The sequence below is a fragment of the Oncorhynchus mykiss genome, chromosome 28, assembly GCF_057628025.1.
Source record: "Oncorhynchus mykiss isolate SJ-2025 chromosome 28, ASM5762802v1, whole genome shotgun sequence".
Classification (NCBI taxonomy): Eukaryota; Metazoa; Chordata; class Actinopteri; order Salmoniformes; family Salmonidae; genus Oncorhynchus; species Oncorhynchus mykiss.
In genome coordinates, this window is record NC_143049.1 from 36,975,784 (window position 1) to 36,994,486 (window position 18,703).

Here is an 18,703-nt window from a genome sequence, read left to right on the forward strand (position 1 = left end):
CACATAACTGGGAATACAGATACCTTAAGAAATGGGCCTCAAGATCTCGTCACGGTATTTCTGTGCATTAAAATGGCCGTTGATAAAATTCAATTGTGTTTGTTGTCCGTAGCTTAAGCCTGCCCATACCATAACCGCCACCATGGGGCACTCTGTTCACAATGTTGACATCAGCAAACGACTAACACAGCATGACGTCATACACGTGGTCCTCGGTTGTGAGGTCGGTAGGACGTACTGCCAAATTCTCTAAAACAATGGAGGCGGCTTATGGTAGAGAAATTAACATTCAATTCTCTGGCAACAGTTCTGGTGGACATTCTTGCAGTCAGCATGCCAATTGCAAGCTCCCTCAAAACTTAAGACATCTGTGGCATTGTGTTGTGAGACCAAATTACACATTCTTGAGTGGTCTTTTATTGTCCCCAGCTTACGGTGCACCTGTGCAATGATCATGCTTTTAATCAGCTTCTTGATATGCCACACCTGTCAAGTGGATGGATTATCTTGGCAAAGGAGAAATGCTGACTAGCAAGGATGTAAACAAAACATGTTTGAGAAATAAGCTTTTTATGTTATATTTCTGGGATCTTTTATTTCAGCTCATGAAACCAACATTTGACACGTTGCGTTTATATTTATGTTCAGTGTATATAAATTATGGAAGTGTTTTGAAATGACAATGCACATTTTTTTTTTTTTTTATCCAGATTAAAAAAAAAAAAAAATGTATCCTGTGTAGCACCTTCACTTGAAATGACGGGATTAAATTAATTTCATGTTTCCTGAAATGTATAAAAACAACCAAGAACAACTTACTATGAGCACTTCAGTTGGACTCAATTATTTTTATTGAAGATGGCAAAGACAAAAATTAAGATTGAGCAAATTAGTAGATTTCTTTAGAAACATCACAATTGATAAGCAGTACATTTTGTGAACAGCTTTGTACACAATACCTTATTTTCCTAAAAAAAACAAGCTGAAAAAAAAAAAAAAAAAACGTATTTGTGGTCATCATGGGGGACATCTATCATGGGAGCCAGTGCCCATGTGCAACCAGTAGTCCTGGTTCTTGAAGAGGACGAGGTTGTAGAAGTTTTCACCACCCTTGTGAAACCCGTGTTCTGCATCTCCCCAGGAAACGGGACTGTCCATGAAGCCGTGTACAGTCAGTGACAGCCAGGACGTGATTTTGGGTTCGTCAAAGAACCGCCTGGTTTTAGGAGAAGACCACATAGTAAATTAGTATATATTTAAGACTTGATTTTTTTTATATAACTTACTTCATGAGTGAACCGATACAGTCATGTGTTGCAGAAGGTGAACTTACTGCAGTTCCTGCAGCAGAGAGTAGATGTCTTCGGGCAGCAGCAGGCCGGACACTGTACAATGCAGGGCTTGGCTCACCAGTGTTTGGGGCTCTGGACAGACGTATGTTGAAAGGAAGCTGGCTGCTGTATTGTCACTAAACAAAGAACAACATATTCACTAGCTTTCTGCATGAGTGTGTTTGTGTTATGAGAGAGAGAGAGAGATTAGCCACAAGGGAGAAGTTAATAATACCATGACAGATTTCCCTCTCTCTTACACAAGTACCCAGTGCCATATACAGTGCCTTCAGAAAGTATTCATACCCCTTGACTTGTTCCACATTTTGTTGTGTTACAGCCTGATAAAAAATAAATATTAAATAGGGTTTTTTTTCTCACCCAGCTACACACAATACCCCATAACAGCTGATGCGCCATGTCTAATATTAAAAAAGTCTAGAGTTATTGCTCGCCTGAGGTACAGTACCTTATGATAAGCTGTAGACCACACTATCTACCAAGAGCGTTCTTATCTATATTATTCGTAGCCGTCTATTTACCACCACAGAACAATGCTGGCACTAAGAGCGCACTCAACCAACTCTGTAAGGCCATAAGCAAACAAGAAAATGCTCACCCAGAAGTGGCGCTCCTAGGGGCCGGGGACTTTAATGCAGGCAAACTTAAATCAGTTTTACCACATTTTTTACCAGCATGTCACATGTGCAACCAGAGGAGAAAAAAAAAAACTTGAGACCACCTTTACTCCACACACAGAGATGCATGCAAAGCTCTCCCCCGCCCTCCATTTTGGCAAATCTGGCCATAATTCTATCCTCCTGATTCCTGCTTACAAGCAAAAACTAAAGCAGGAAGTACCAGTGACTTGCTCAATACGAAAGTGGTCAGATGGTGCGGATGCTACGCTACAGGACTGTTTTGCTAGCTGACTGGAATATGTTCCAGGATTCATCCAATGGCATTGAGGAGAACATCAGTCACTGGCTTCATCAATAAGTGTATCAACGACGTAGTCCCCACAGTGACCGTACATACATACCCCTACCAGAAGCCATGGATTACAGGCAACATCCGCATCGAGCTAAAGGCTAGAACTGCCGCTTTCAAGGAGCAGGACACTAATCCGGAAGCCTATAAGAAATCCCGCAATGCCCTCCGACGAACCATCAAACAAGCAAAGCGTCAATACAGGATTAAGATTGAATCCTACTACACTGGCTCTGACATTTGTCGGAGGTGGCAGGGCTTGAAAACTATTACGGACTAGAAAGGGAAACCCAGACACGAGCTGACCAGTGACGCGAGCCTACCAGACAAGCTAAATGCCTTTTATGCTCACGTCGAGGCAAGCAACACTGAAGTATGCATGAGAGCACCAGCTGTTCTGGATGACAGTGTGATAACGCTCTCCGTAGCCGATGTAAAACCTTTAAACAGGTCAACATTCACAAAGCCTCAGGGCCAGATGGATTACCAGGACGTGTACTCAAAGCAGGCAAGTGTCTTCACTGACATTTTCAACCTCTCCCTGACTGAGTCTGTAATACCTACATGTTTCAAGCTGGTCACCATAGTCCCTGTGCCCAAGAAAGCGAAGGTAACCTGCCTAAAAGATTACCACCCCGTAGCACTCACGTCGGTAGCCATGAAGTGCATTGAAAGGCTGGTCATTGCTCACATCAACAGCATCCTCCCAAATACCCTAGACCCACTCCAATTCACATACCGCCCCAACAGATCCACAGATGACGCAATCTCAATCGCACTCCACACTGCCCTGTCCCACCTGGACAAAAGGAACACCTATGTGAGAATGCTATTTATTGACTACAGCTCAGCGTTCAACACCATAGTGCCCACGTAGCTCCTCACTAAGCTAAGGACCCTGGGACTAAACACCTCCCTCTGCAACTGGATCCTGGACTTCCTGATGGGCCACCCCCAGGTGGTAAAAGTATGCAAAAACATGTCTGCCACACTGATCCTCAACACTGGGGCCCCTCAGGGGTGTGTACTTAGTCCCCTCCTGTACTACCTGTTCACCCACAATTGCGTGGCCAAACACGACTCCAACACCATCATTAAGTTTGCTGGCGACAACAGTGGTAGGCCTGATCACCGACAACAATGAGACAGCCAATAGGGAGGAGGTCAGAGAACTGTCAGTGTGGTGCCAGGACAACAACCTCTCCCTCAATGTGAGCAAGACAAAGGAGCTGATCGTGGACTACAGGAAGAGGCGAGCCGAACAGGCCCCCATTAACATCAACGGGTCTGTAGTGGAGTGGGTTGAGAGCTTCAAGTTCCTTGGTCTCAACATCAACTATATATCATGTTCCAAACACACCAAGACAGTCATAAAGAGGGCACAACAAAACATTTTCCCCCTCAGGAGACTGAACCTCAAAACGTTCTACAGCTGCACCATCGAGAGCATCCTGACCGGTTGCATCACCACCTGGTATGGCAACTGCTCTGCATCTGACCGTAAGGCGCTACAGAGAGTAGTGAGTACGGCCCAGTACGTCACTGGGGCCAAGCTTCCTGCAATCCAGGACCTATATAATAGGCAGTGTTAGAGGGAAGCCCATAAAATTGTCAGAGACTCCAGTCACCCAAGTCCTCGACTGTTTTCTCTGCTACCGCAAGGCAAACAGTACCGGAGCGCCAAGTCTAGGACCAAGAGGCTCCTCAACAGCTTCTACCCCCAAGATATAAGACTGCTGAACAATTAATCAAATGGCCACTGGACTATTACATTGACCCCATTTGTTTTGTACACTGCTGCTACTCCCTGTTTATTATCTATGCATAGTCACTTCACCCCTACCTACATGTACAAATTACCTCTAACCTGTACCCCTGCACACTGACTCGGTACCGGTACCCCCTGTATATAGCCTCGTTATTGTTATGTTATTGTGTTACTTTTTACTTTATTTTATTTGGTAAATATTTTTCTTAACTCTTCTTGAACTGCACTGTTGGTTAAGGGCTTGTAAGTAAGCATTTCATGGTAAAGTCTATACTTGTTGTATTCGGCGCATGTAACAAATAAAGTTTGATTTGATAATGACAGTGAAAATGTTTAGACATTTTTTGTACATTTATTGAAAATTAAATAGAAAAATCTCATTTCAAAAAGAAAGGAGGACTCGTCATGATTTGTTGTTATTAGTAATTTGTATGGCATGTTGAACATGCCATACTAATAAAGGCATTTTAATGTATTATATGACTAGTGCCTTGGTCCTTCTTTCTTTTTGATAACCAATTTACCCCTTTTACCAAAGAGCACCTTCTGTCTACCAAAATCTACTATTGTGTACCTTAGCAGTGCTTCCCTTCCTCCTCTTTTTCTTCTCCAAGAAAAATCTAATTTACATAAGTATTCCCACCCCTGAGTCAATACTTTGTAGAAGCACCTTTGACAGCGATTGATTCAAGTCTTTCTGGGTAAGTCTCTAAGAGCTTTCCACACGTGGATTGTGCAACATTTGCCCATTATTCTTTAAAAAATAATTCAAATTGGTTGATCATTGCTAGAAAACCATTTTCAGGTCTTGCTATAGATTTTCAAGTAGATTTAAGTCAAATCTGTAACTCGGGAACATTCACTGTCTTCTTGGAAAGCAACCGCAGTGTAGATTGGTCTTGTGTTTTAGGTTATTGTCCTGCTGAAAGGTGAATTCATATCCCAGTGTGTGGGGAAAGCAGACTGAACCAGGTTTTTCTCTAGGATTTTGCCTGTGCTTAGCGCCATTTAATTTATTTATTTTTATCCTGAAAAACTCCTCAGTCCTTAACAATTACAAGCATACCCATAACATGATGCAGCCACCACTATGCTTGAAAATATGGAGAGTGATACTCAGTAATGTGTTGTATTTGCCCCAAACATGACACTTTGTATTCAGGACAAAAAGTTACTTTGCCACATTTTTTGCAGTATTACTTTAGTGCCATTTTGCAAACAGGATGCATGTTTTGGAATATTTCTGTTCTTTATTTTCATTCTGTCAATTAGGTTAGTATTGTGGAGTAACTACAATGTTGTTGATCCATCCTCAGTTTCCTCCTATCACAGCCATTAAAATCTAACTATTTTAAAGTCACCATTGGTCTCATGGTGAAATTCCTGTCCGGTTTTCTTCCTCTCTGGCAACTGAGTTAGGAAGGACGCTTGGATCTTTGTAGTCACTGGGTGTTTTGATACACCATCCATAATGTAATTAATAACTTCACCATGCTCAAAGGGATATTCAATGTTAGCTTCTTTTTTTTTTTTACCCATCTACCAATAGGTGCCCATATTTGAGAGGCATTGGAAAGCCTCCCTGGTCTTTGTGGTTGAATCTGTGTTTGAAGTTGAGTGTCCGTTTGAGGGACCTTACAGATAATTGTATGTGTGGGGTACAGCGATTTAAGGTAGTCATTCAAAAATCATGCTAAACGCTTATTGCACACAGTGAGTGCATGCCACCTATTATTTAACCCATTTTAAATTCAGGCTCAAAGGATGTGAGAATACTTCCTGAAAGCACTGTATTTATATCCATTAGAACTATATGGTTGTGTACGTACCAACTGACACCAGCGCTCACTGCTCCAAGCCACTCCAGGAAGCTGTGGGGGTCACAAGACCGCTGGTCCCCGCGCAGGTCCAAAGCGTTCAGGGATGGACATGGCAGATCCTTCAGGGTGTGGCTACTGACCACTGGTCTGTGCTCTTTCCACTGGTAACGGGACAGGAGACTCTGCAGCGCTCTATCCCCATCCGCCCCTTGAAGTCGACAGACGCAATTTTAGAAATGCTTTGAAAGAAAACATTGGCCAGCTTACGGAAACTCAGGGTCGTATTCATAAGAGCATACTGTAGCCAACAAAAAACGAGAGTTTCTTATTGGACAAGTTCAGGGTCATATTCATAAGAGCATACTGTAGCCAACAAAAAACGAGAGTTTCTCATTGGACAAATTCAGGTGGTCCCCTCTCTGTTTCCTCTGTTTTCTTCCATTTAGTCTAGTGAAAACAACCCTGGACTTGGACAGACTAGACATGACATGCCTCAGACTCAACAGTGCAAACAAACACAAAATGTTCTCCTACCCGAATTGTGCCGTCCTAGCAGGAAGTCGCTTTTCAGAGGCACCCTTTCTTTAAGGCTGGAGAGAACTCGCTGGTAGCGCTTCCCTTCCGGCGCCATGGATTTGTCCGTCAGGTCAATGGTCACGACTGCAGAACATCCCCGTTGTTATTAAATTCAACCAGGTCAGATGTCATTTCAAACATCACAACAACAAATTATGAGTAAGAAACCGGGTGGAGGTGTGGCGCAAAGAAATATCAATTAAATGTCAATAACATAATATGAAAAGATACATTATCCTTTCTCACCATATCTCATGGGCTGTCTGTGATTGTACTGTGACGGCTTTCCCTCCACACCCAGCTGTTCATACGTGTCCTTATCCACAGAGAGGATCAGCTGACCTTGGATTCAGACAGAGCAGAGGTTTATTTACAGGACCAGTCAATGTAACGTCGGGCCTCCTTTCTTGTAGTACATTGTGCTAGTATTGAAAGTCAAAATACAACCAGTTTTGATGGTAGTGGAGTTAGTTTAATAGAACTAGCATTGACTCCAAGCTGTATCACAACCGACCGTGATTGAGAGTCCCATAGGGCGGCGCACAATTGGCCCAGCGTCGTCCGGGTTTGGCCGTCATTGTAAATAAGAATTTGTTAACTGACTTGCCTAGTTAAAGGTTAAATAAAATAAATAATCTCCACTGACCCATGTGGCAGCCTGGCAGGGGAGCTCTGGGTTGTATTCATTAGTGCACACTGAAGCAAAACATTTGCAACAAAAAAATGAGCGTTTCTTATTGGACAAATTTAGGTTAGTCCCACCCCATTTGCTTCCTAGTGAATACATGCCTGGCAAATTCCATTGGTTCTATTGCCCAGGACAACATGACTGCAATTTTGTGATATCTTCTTGTCCCAATATTATACGCTACCGGTTAAAGGTTTTATAACACCTACTCATTCAGGGGTTTTTCTTTATTTTTTACTATTTTCTACATTAGAATAATAGTGAAGACATAACTATTAAATAACACATGGAATCATGTAGTAACCAAAAATGTGTTAAACAAATCTACATTTGTTTTATATTTGAGATTCTTCAAAGTAGCCACCCTTTGCCTTGATGACAGCGTTGCACACTATTGGCATTCTCTCAACCAGCTTCATGAGGTAGTCACCTGGAATGCATTTCAATTAACAGGTGTGTCTTCTTAAAAGTTAAGAAATTGCAGCCCAAATAAATGCTTCACAGAGTTCAAGTAACAGACGCATCTCAACATCAACTGCTCAGAGGAGACCGTGTGAATCAGGCCTTCGTGGTCAAATTTCTGCAAAGAAACCACTACTAAAGGACACCAATAAGAAGAGACTTGCTTGGGCCAAGAAACATGGACAATGGACAAATTTGAGATTTTTGGTTCCAACTGACACGCGATGTGGGTGAACGGATGATCTCCGCATGTGTGGTTCCCACTGTGAAGCATGGAGGAGGTGGTGTTATGGTGCTTTTCTGGTGACACTGTCTGATTTATTTAGAATTCAAGACACGCTTAATCAGCATGGCTACCACAGCATTTTGCCATGATATGCCATCTCATCTGGTTTGCGCTTAATGGGACTATCATTTGTTTTTCAACAGGACAAAGACCCAACACACCTCCAGGCTGTGTAAGGGCTATTTTACAAAGAAGGAGAGTGATGGAGTGCTGCATCAGATGACCTGGCCTCCACAATCCCCCAACCTCAACCAAATTGAGATGGTTTGGGATGAGTTGGACTGCAGAGTGAAGCAAAAGCAGCCAACAAGTGCTCAGCATATACGGGAACTCCTTCAAGACTGCTGGAAAAGCCTTCCTCATGAAGCTGGTTGAGAGAATGCCAAGAGTGTGCAGAGCTGACATCAAGGCAAAGGGTGGCTATTTGAAGAATCTCAAATATAAAATATATTTTGATATGTTTAACACTTTTTTGGTTACGACATGTATTATTTAATAGTTTTATGTCTTAACTATTATTCTACAATGTAGAAAACAGTCAAAAATACTAAATTAAAACCCTTGAATGAGTAGGTGTTCTAAAACGTTTGACCGGTAGTGTACTTTCTAGCCTGTTTTAGACCATGGCTACTACTCTACACACACTTTTATTAAGACTATAGCGGTAGGACTACAGTGCGAGTCATGTCCTGTAATAAGATGATAATAGGTAGAACACAGTGGTAAGGGAACTCACCGCTAGGGAGAAGTGCAATGGTGTTATCCTGGTCAATGCTTGTCTTGTAGGAAAGAGCATAGAGAGCGCCTGGGGAAACAAACAGGCATACTTTAAACTAGCATGAAAATAACGCTTTTTTTTTTACTGAAAGGTAGTTGTTTCATTTACCAAATGTAATAGTGTTCTCCTTCTATGCACTTACCATCCCACACAACATTCTTCAAGAAGTCTTTATCCAAAAACTCATAGACTGGTAAATTCTTCACCAGAAAATACTTGCTGAAATTGTTTATGACAGTGGCCAGCCGGGAAGAAAGGGCACCACATCCCGGTATTACAACCGACACCTGAGAGGATGAATTAATTACCTAATGTTTTTAGTTCACATCACATGCATCTATAGTGTCACACATTGGTAATTTGCTTAATCCACAGACTGGCTAGTTAGCAAACAGTGTTGTTTAGATTTAACACGTAGGTGAAACAAGTGGCAAAGCAAACGAAGTGGCAGCAGGTTCCGTGCAGATAATCTAAACCATCTAACGTTAGCTACCACAGAACCATAAAATTGCTTACCTTGTGGTTAAAATAATGTTTTGACACGTGAGTGTCGTGTCTAGACTTTTCATGCTCAAAGTTCGATTTCTCGCAAACAAGTAAACTTCTTGGACACTTGTCTAGCTCCGGGTACATTGTATTAGACTTGTATCAAAAACAACAAATCTAAACACATTTAAACCAAAGACATTTAGCTATACACACACTTGTGAATCAAACATGTGAAATACAGTATGTTCCTCTCTGAACTTGTAAACTACTTCCGGCTAGAGAGCCAGCGTGCTTGCTTGTCACGTGTTTAAAGTAGCCAATCGCGTGTTTAAAGTAGCCAATAGTGACCATAGCAAAACTCTAAACCACAGTTTAGAAACCTGTAGTCTTTGTCCAAACCATCAAATATGCCTTTTGCTCGTTCAGAAGGACGCGACGTTTTGGATCGTTCAGATAGAAATATGCTATGTAGAACAAACATACCTCTCTTACATGTAGTATAAGGAATCACATAATCTCTATTGACAGCATTTCTATCTGCAACGTTCGAGAATGTTAGGCAACCAAACGTGGCCCTGGCCTGCCAACAGAAATGTGCATTAGATGAGATGTCCCATTCGTAAGATCTGTAGTGGTCAAGGAATTACATTTCATGACATTTATTTTGAAACATCAGTTTCAAGTTTTATTAGTCGTACGTACAAAATACACATGGCTGTCCAACCAAATGCTTACTTGCAGGTTCCTTCTCGACAATGCAACAACAATAACAAATAATAAAAGATAAGAATACGAACGTAAAGTAAATGGCTCAGTAGAATAGAATACACATTTAAGCATAAGTATAATACAGGAAGGCACAATTTATAGTCCAATATTGACATATTTTGTGGAAGGGGGGATTGGGGGGCAAGTTTTTAAATTGTGCAGTATTTAGCAATAATTTTGCAGCAGCAGTTGTGATGTGTGTGCGCGTGAGTGAGTGAGTGCATGTGTTCTAGGTGTGGAGACTGTGCAGTTGAAGTTACACGTTTGTTTAAAAGCTTCTTTAAAAATATATTAAAAAAAAAATAATTAAACTAGGCAAGTCAGTTAATAACATATTCTTATTTACAAAGATGGCCTACCCCTGCCAACCCCGGACGATGCTTGGTCAATTGTGCGCTGCCCTATGGGACTCCCAATCATGGCCAGATGTGATACAGCCTGAAATCGAACCTGGGTGGCTGTAGTGACGCCTCTTGCACTGGTAAAAATACACATAAAAAAATACCAATCAATGTATCCACATTCATAAAATATGAAGGAGCTTCAATTACATTGAGAAATAAATCTAAACACATGTTGTGTTGGTCCCATGTTTCATGAGCTGAAATAAAAGATGCCAGAAATGTTCCATATACACAAATGGCTTATTTCTCTCAAATGTTGTGCACAAATTTGTTTACATCTTTATTAGTGAGCATTTCTCATTTGCCAAGATAATTCATCCACCTGATATGTGTGGCATATTAAGAAGCTGATTAAACAGCATGATCATTACACAGGTGCACCTTGTGCTGGGGGCAATAAAAGGCCACTATAAAATGTGCTGTTTGGTCACACAACACAATGCCACAGATGTCTCAAGTTGAGGGAGCATGTAATCGGCATGCTGACTGCAGTAATGTCCACCAGAGCTGTTGCCAAATAATTTAATGTTCATTTCTCTATCATAAGCCGCATTCAACGTCATTATAGAGAATTTGGCACCACGTCCAACCGTCTTCAAAGCCGCAGATGGCGTTGTGTGGGTTTGCAGTTTGCTGATGTCAACGTTGCGAACACAATTGCATTTTATCGATGGCAATTTGAATGCACAAAAATACTTGAGGCCCATTTTTGTTAAGGTATCTGTGACCAAAAGATGCATATGTGTATTCCCAGTCATGTGAAATTCATGGATTATGGCCTGATGAATTTATTTCAATTGCCTGATTTCCTCATATGAACTGTAACTTAGTAAAATCAATGAAATTGTTCAATGTTCCATTTATATTTTTGCTCAGCATAGTTGAAATGACCAACGAGCAGCAGAAAAATCTTACAGATTGCACCTTTAGGGAAGACCCTCGTGAGTTCGACATGATATAAGCTTGAATTTCCACTGCCTGGTATATCTGCTGAAAGATCATGACGTATGACATGGAAATTAGTACTGCATGCTGATGAAGCCACGAGTAGTCATTTATAGCAGACATTTCCAGATACACAAGATGTACATGTAAATCACAGGAGGTTGGTGGCACCTTAATTGGGGAGGATGGGCGTGTGGTAATGGCTGGAGTGGTATAAGTGGAAAGGTAACAATGCCATTCAATTCGTGCCGTCCTCCCCTCAGCAGCCCCCACTGCTTGTGACGGATCGGGAAAAAGTATCTGGTAGGAGAGGAGGTTCACATGCATTATGTGCCTTACCTGAATATCTCATCAGAGCACTCTCCCATGTATCTGTATTAGATTGTGGTCATTTCTGTGAGAACAAAACAATAACAGACTGACGAATAGTGCAAGGGTTGAGCAGTGTTAAGAATAGAGCACTTTACGGCAGTTCTTGTCAGAGTCTATCAGTTCCATATTTATCATTTGTCACGTTAAAATGTATTATTAAAGGAGCAATCAGCGAGTGCTGCATCAATTGACTTACTGTTGCCATTGATTCTTGAAGAATATTTATAAATGCCCAATGAGTATAGTTCAACTGTCTTACCACATCATGTTTTGAAGCTATACCGTGTCTGTTTACAAACTTTCATTTTGATTTTATGAATAGTCAGTCCTTGCCTCCATATCCCCGTCTATGAATTTGAGAGTTGTTCTATTTCTCCAGCCCCATCCCTCAGCTGTTTATCTAAAAAAAAAAAAATGTGGCGGTGTGCTGCATCAGTGTTTGAAATGTAGATTACCCCTTTAAGCTTTAGTTACTGTATTTCATTAGAGACAAAGCTAATAATACATTTTATATTCATTGATATCTGCTTAATTTATGGCAACTTGGCCAGATTGCGCTCATGTTTATCACATGTTCAGTCGTGAATTAGTTTCTCTAATCTGAGCTTCAACAAACAAGCACAAGTTAAACATCTGCATAGTACATACACAAATGGTGTCTTCTGTGATCGTCACAAGGCGTGACTCAACAAGCAGAGCATGAATTTATAATAATCTGTGGCTTAGACACCAGAAGTAGTGAAATTTAAACATTGAGAGTAAATCATGTGAAATTATTAAATAGTATTATAACAACATCCAGCCAAACTCTAAAACCACATATTGCACATATTACTGTTTAATTGAGATGCTGCAGTCATTGCAACAAAAGGGTATTACATATCACTACAAGCTGTTACAAATACATATAAATGATAACATGAGTTAAGAGTTTTAAAAAGAGATCATACATTTCAATACATCAGAGAGAAATGTTGTCTGGTGTAAGTGCTTTCTGGGACTAAAGCCTTTCCTCAGTGCTGTTACCATAGCAAAACATGACTTTAACTGTCCAAAATGTGGTCCAAGACATCCTATGATAACAACAATCACAACAACACCACCACTACTACAAACTCAGAGGTCCCTGTGCACTCCAGTTTCCTCCACAATGGTCCTCTGAGCAGTGTACATCTGGCCAATGGACACCTGCAATGGAAAGAGAACAATCAATAAGTGTTTACATGACAATGCACAGATGTTTTCTGACTTTTATAGCCTGTAGTAGGTTGTATGGACTGTAGTAGGTTGTATAGCCTGTAGTAGGTTGTATGGACTGTAGTAGGTTGTATAGCCTGTAGTAGGGTGTATAGCCTTTAGTAGGTTGTATAGCCTGTAGTAGGGTGTATAGCCTGTAGTAGGTTGTATAGCCTGTAGTAGGTTGTATAGCCTGTAGTAGGTTGTATAGCCTGTAGTAGGTTGTATAGCCTGTAGTAGGTTGTATAGCCTGTAGTAGGTTGTATAGCCTGTAGTAGGGTGTATAGCCTGTAGTAGGGTGTATAGCCTGTAGTAGGTTGTATAGCCTGTAGTAGGTTGTATAGCCTGTAGTAGGGTGTATAGCCTGTAGTAGGGTGTATAGCCTGTAGTAGGTTGTATAGCCTGTAGTAGGGTGTATAGCCTGTAGTAGGGTGTATAGCCTGTAGTAGGGTGTATAGCCTGTAGTAGGGTGTATAGCCTGTAGTAGGTTGTATAGCCTGTAGTAGGTTGTATAGCCTGTAGTAGGGTGTATAGCCTGTAGTAGGGTGTATAGCCTGTAGTAGGGTGTATAGCCTGTAGTAGGGTGTATAGCCTGTAGTAGGGTGTATAGCCTGTAGTAGGGTGTATGGACTGGAGTAGGGTGTATAGCCTGTAGTAGGGTGTATAGCCTGTAGTAGGGTGTATAGCCTGTAGTAGGGTGTATAGCCTGTAGTAGGGTGTATGGACTGGAGTAGGTTGTATAGCCTGTAGTAGGGTGTATAGCCTGTAGTAGGGTGTATAGCCTGTAGTAGGGTGTATAGCCTGTAGTAGGTTGTATAGCCTGTAGTAGGTTGTATAGACTGTAGTAGGGTGTATAGACTGTAGTAGGTTGTATGGACTGTAGTAGGTTGTATAGCCTGTAGTAGGGTGTATGGACTGTAGTAGGGTGTATAGCCTGTAGTAGGTTGTATAGCCTGTAGTAGGGTGTATAGCCTGTAGTAGGGTGTATAGCCTGTAGTAGGGTGTATAGCCTGTAGTAGGGTGTATGGACTGGAGTAGGGTGTATAGCCTGTAGTAGGGTGTATAGCCTGTAGTAGGTTGTATAGCCTGTAGTAGGTTGTATAGCCTGTAGTAGGTTGTATAGACTGTAGTAGGGTGTATAGACTGTAGTAGGGTGTATAGCCTGGAGTAGGGTGTATGGACTGGAGTAGGGTGTATAGCCTGTAGTAGGGTGTATGGACTGGAGTAGATGGATTTGTATAAGGTCTGCCCTCAAAAATGTGATTTTCAAAGTTGTTGTTATGCTATTTGTTTCATTTAGAGGCAACAAGAGCAACACTTGGCCGTTGGGCCATCGTCAGGTGTGTTTGTACTCACTGAACCCTTGCGTTTGAGACAAATATTTCTGAATATTGATAAGCTACTATTTATTTCACAATTCACAAGGCATTGCCTAACTCATGTACAAAGTCTCGCTGAATATTTGAATAGGCTATTCTACTAACAATTAACATCCATAATATGCACATCTAAATCAACACTACTGAAGAGCCACTCACCTGTCTCTTGATGACAGCAAGATTCTCTCTGGCCTGGTTGAGCAGCATGTCCAGAGTTTTTGGGTTGTCAACATGGAGATTCTCCCTGAAGCTATCCTTTACCCTGCGCAGGGCATATGTTCTGAAAGGCAGGAGCAAAAAGTAAATAAATCTTAAATCTGGTGGATAAATGTTTTTATATAAGTTGCGTTACTTGCATTGTCATTCAACAAACATTTCAGACGTAATAAAATAAAAAAAAAGCCTACTGTATGCTCGCCTTGCAGGCTTGTTATTGTGCAGTATTAAAAAAAAATAATGCGACTCATACCTACATTTGTTTGTAGCCTAGAGAGGGCGCTAGCGGACGCTGTTGTTCCTGTCTTGACTTAGGCAAGCGGAAAATATAGGAAAAACTGCTACCACTAGCAGTTTATCGAGGTTAGTTTAATTGCTTCGTCCACATAGCTAGATCCTGTCAAGGTAACCACTAGATAGTTAACTATCATATCATTGGTGTCAGATCTTTGCCAAGCCCAAAGTGTTTTGTGTGAATACGTTCACTACTTTCGCCAGCGTGAGCTAGCTAGCAACGTTACACCTCATAAAAAAAACCTAGTTAGCTAAGCTACCTGTAACGTTACAGCGCAATACATCTTTTTTTAAAGTAAATATATTATATAAAAAGATGGTACTAGAAACTCACACTAAGAAGTTGTGCTTTCCACAACTTCTAGCAATGGAAACGTTATCGACTGTCTAACGACGTTGTGAAATACAGGTTGAACTTACTGTAAAGCTAGTTATATCAACATTAGATTGAACACATATATAATTCCAACCAGTGTAGCTACATTAAATCCCTTACCTGTAATTGTAAGAGGGGAATTTTTTGCTCTCTTTTATAAGCATCCTGTACAAGGAGATCACCTGCGATCTGCTGCATGACGCCATGTTGGTTCATGTAAACACTATGATCGCGTTTCCTTGACTCCTTCGCCTCCTTCTCAAAAACCCCATTGGATAAGAAAGTCAGATGTCCTGCCCCTCTGACCTTCTCCTCCAATCGGTTTTGAGAAATACCATGCAGTGACACAGCCCGACAGGATGTTTCTCAACAGAGAAATTAATGAATTAGTTTGTCTTTCACCAATTCAAAAATTATAAAAGGCTTAAAACGACTCATATAAATCGCAAAATGTATCGTATCAGTTTCACTTACGGTGAAGAGGAGTGACAACTATGCCACATAAAATTCGAGATAGTTGAAAACAGATTTTTGATGTCCTAATACCATGGCATCGGGTTTATGAACTGATATATATATTTGTTTTTTATACAATTGATGCATTAATTCTTTCGTTTTATTTTATGCTATTAAATAACATTCTCACTACAAAAAGAATGCTCAGTATATGGGGTCTTCAACAGTCAGACCAGTGCAGTCTCTGGAGTCTCTCTTTTGGTGCTGTCCATCGGTGGCTTGTTTTTGGAGTCCGGGAATGGTCCATAATGTCAGGGTGCTGTTGCACCTGCAAACTGTATTGCTGGGGGATTTGAAGGACCACAGTCAGTCAATCATTGTGCTCTTGGGTAAAATGTTGCAGATGGGTAGGTTCAAGTCCCTAGTGTGACGCCATGGGATAATGGAGGGATGAATTGGGAGAGGTTCAAGTCCCTAGTGTGACACCATAGGATAATGGAGGGATGAATTGGGAGAGGTTCAAGTCCCTAGTGAGACACCATGGGAGAATGGAGGGATGAATTGGGAGAGGTTCAAGTCCCTAGTGAGACACAATGGGAGAATGGAGAGATGAATTGCGATAGGTAATTGTAGAATGATAACATGTGCGAGAGAGAGAGAGAGAGGTCATGAGCAGATGAGCTCCCACATTTTTCAGCATGTTTTTAAAAATAGATAGATTTAGAGTTAGACAAACATAGATTTTTGGGGGATGGACATATACAGGATGCTACCCTCTACAACACAACCTTCACTGTGTCACCAAGACATTTACAGGATTCTACCCTAAACAACATAACCTTCACTCCAAATCGAAACTCCAAACCTACAACTTGATTTTGGATGGAATTACTTGAAAGGCTTCCTACATTCAAGGATTATAAATATAATTATAAATATAATTATAAATATAATTATAAATGTTATTATTATTAGAAGAATGCCCTTCCTTCCACAGGTGTTATTACTACCTCTGAGGGTTTAGAGCTTGAGGTAGTCACCTCATACAAGTACTTGGGAGTATGGCTAGACGGTACACTGTCCTTCTCTCAGCACATATCAAAGCTGCAGGATAAAGTTAAATCTAGACTTGGTTTCCTCTATCGTAATCACTCCTCTTTCACCCCAGCTGCCAAACTAACCCTGATTCAGATGACCATCCGACCCATGCTAGATTACAGAGTGGTAATTTATAGATCGGCAGGTAAGGGTGCTCTCGAGCGGCTAGATGTTCTTTACCATTCGGCCATCAGATTTGCCACCAATGCTCCTTATAGGATACATCACTGCACTCTATACTCCTCTGTAAACTGGTCATCTCTGTATACCCATAGCAAGACCCACTGGTTGATGCTTATTTATAAAACCCTCTTAGGCCTCACTCCCCCCTATCTGAGATATCTACTGCAGCCCTCATCCTCCACATACAACACCTGTTCTGCCAGTCACATTCTGTTAAAGGTCCCCAAAGCACACACATCCCTGGGTCGCTCGTCTTTTCAGTTCGCTGCAGCTAGCGACTGGAACGAGCTGCAACAAACACTCATACTGGACAGTTTTATCTCAATCTCTTCAATAAAAGACTCAATCATGGACACTCTTGTGACAGTTGTGGCTGCGTTGCGTGATGTATTGTTGTTTCTACCTTCTTGCCCTTTGTGCTGTTGTCTGTGCCCAATAATGTTTGTACCATGTTTTGTGCTGCTACCATGTTGTGTTGCTACCATGTTGTTGTTATGTTGTGTTACTAACATGCTGTGTTGTCATGTGTTGCTGCCTTGCTATGTTGTTGTCTTACGTCTCTCTTTATGTGGTGTTGTGTTGTCTCTCTTGTCATGATGTGTGTTTTGTCCTATATTTATGTTATTTATTTATTTTAATCCCAGCCTCCGTCCCCGCAGGAGCCTTTCGGTAGGCCGTCATTGTAAATAAGAATTTGTTCTTAACTGACTTGCCTAGTTAAATAAAGGTTAAATCAAATAAAATAAAAATCATGATTCATTGGGAAAGATGGGTTGATCTGTGGCTGTCTGAAGGGTGGAATTGATGAGCGTTGGAACAATTATATACACAGATGTATAGTATAAATGTTCCAGGTCCTCCAATCAGGGGTGAGGCTGGGATTATTTTATGTTTTGCGTTTCGTTATTTGTGTTTTGTGGTTTGGGTTCGTGCTGTAAGCAATGTGTGTGCTGATCCTGGTAGTTATAGGTGCGCTCGCTTCCATGCCTGCCCGGGCGTCAGGAGGAACTTGGTTATTGGATGGAATTACTACTGCCCAGAGCACCCACTGATCAGAGCACCCACTAACCAGAGCACCCACTGACCAGAGCACCCATTGATGGGAGCGGCCATTCATTGGTTTTTCTTTATTTTTAAAAATATTTTCTACATTGTAAAATAATAGTGAAGACATCAAAACTACGAAATAACTCATATGGAATCATGTAGTAACCAAAACATTTTTAAGTAGCCACCTTTGCCTTGATGACAGCTTTGCACACGCTTGGCATTCTCTCAACCAGCTTCACCTGGAATGCTTTTCCAACAGTCTTGAAGGAGTTCCCACATATGCTGAGCACTTGTTGGCTGCTTTTCCTTCACTCTGCGGTCCAACTCATCCCAACCCATCTCAATTGGGTTGAGGTCAGGTGATTGTGGAGGCCAGGTCATCTGATGCAGCACTCCATCACTCTCCTTCTTGTTCAAATAACCCTTACACAGCTTTGAGGTGTGTCGGGTCATTGTGAGTGCTATGGGTCCCCACTACCGTCTGGGCTTGTGCCTAGTCGGTAATACACTAGTGTCCCCCAGTGACCGGTTCTTACATAAAACATCCTCCATTTAGGCTGCAAAGCCATCGCTTTCCTCCTTAACTAGCTTTAATGGCGTGCCGCCCAACTACAAAAAAATGAAAAAATATGCATACTGTCTTAATAAAACACAATTTTCCACCACCATGCTACGATGGCTAATGCTACTTCCTGATGTTGCACCCTGCATTCAACCATGGGTAATGCCACATTCACG

The 18,703-nt window shown here is 41.4% G+C and overlaps 2 protein-coding genes across 2 annotated transcripts; both read right to left on the bottom strand.

The window, feature by feature from the left end:
* Positions 1-828: 828 nt before the first annotated feature.
* Positions 829-9,492, bottom strand: rpp40 (ribonuclease P/MRP 40 subunit). The gene is made up of 8 exons (XM_021590060.3): positions 9,216-9,492; positions 8,842-8,986; positions 8,658-8,726; positions 6,732-6,827; positions 6,444-6,569; positions 5,919-6,117; positions 1,334-1,468; positions 829-1,216 (listed from the first exon to the last, which is right to left on the bottom strand). The coding sequence occupies exons 1-8, from the start codon at positions 9,330-9,332 to the stop codon at positions 1,018-1,020; spliced, it is 1,086 nt and encodes a 361-aa protein (XP_021445735.2). The 5' UTR covers positions 9,333-9,492; the 3' UTR covers positions 829-1,017.
* A 3,004-nt stretch (positions 9,493-12,496) lies between these two features.
* lyrm4a (LYR motif containing 4 a) lies at positions 12,497-15,450 on the bottom strand. Its single transcript, XM_036966844.2, has 3 exons — positions 15,299-15,450; positions 14,452-14,572; positions 12,497-12,865 (listed from the first exon to the last, which is right to left on the bottom strand). Exons 1-3 carry the CDS (start codon positions 15,382-15,384, stop codon positions 12,794-12,796), a joined length of 279 nt encoding a protein of 92 aa, XP_036822739.2. The 5' UTR covers positions 15,385-15,450; the 3' UTR covers positions 12,497-12,793.
* Between the last annotated feature and the right edge of the window lie 3,253 nt (positions 15,451-18,703).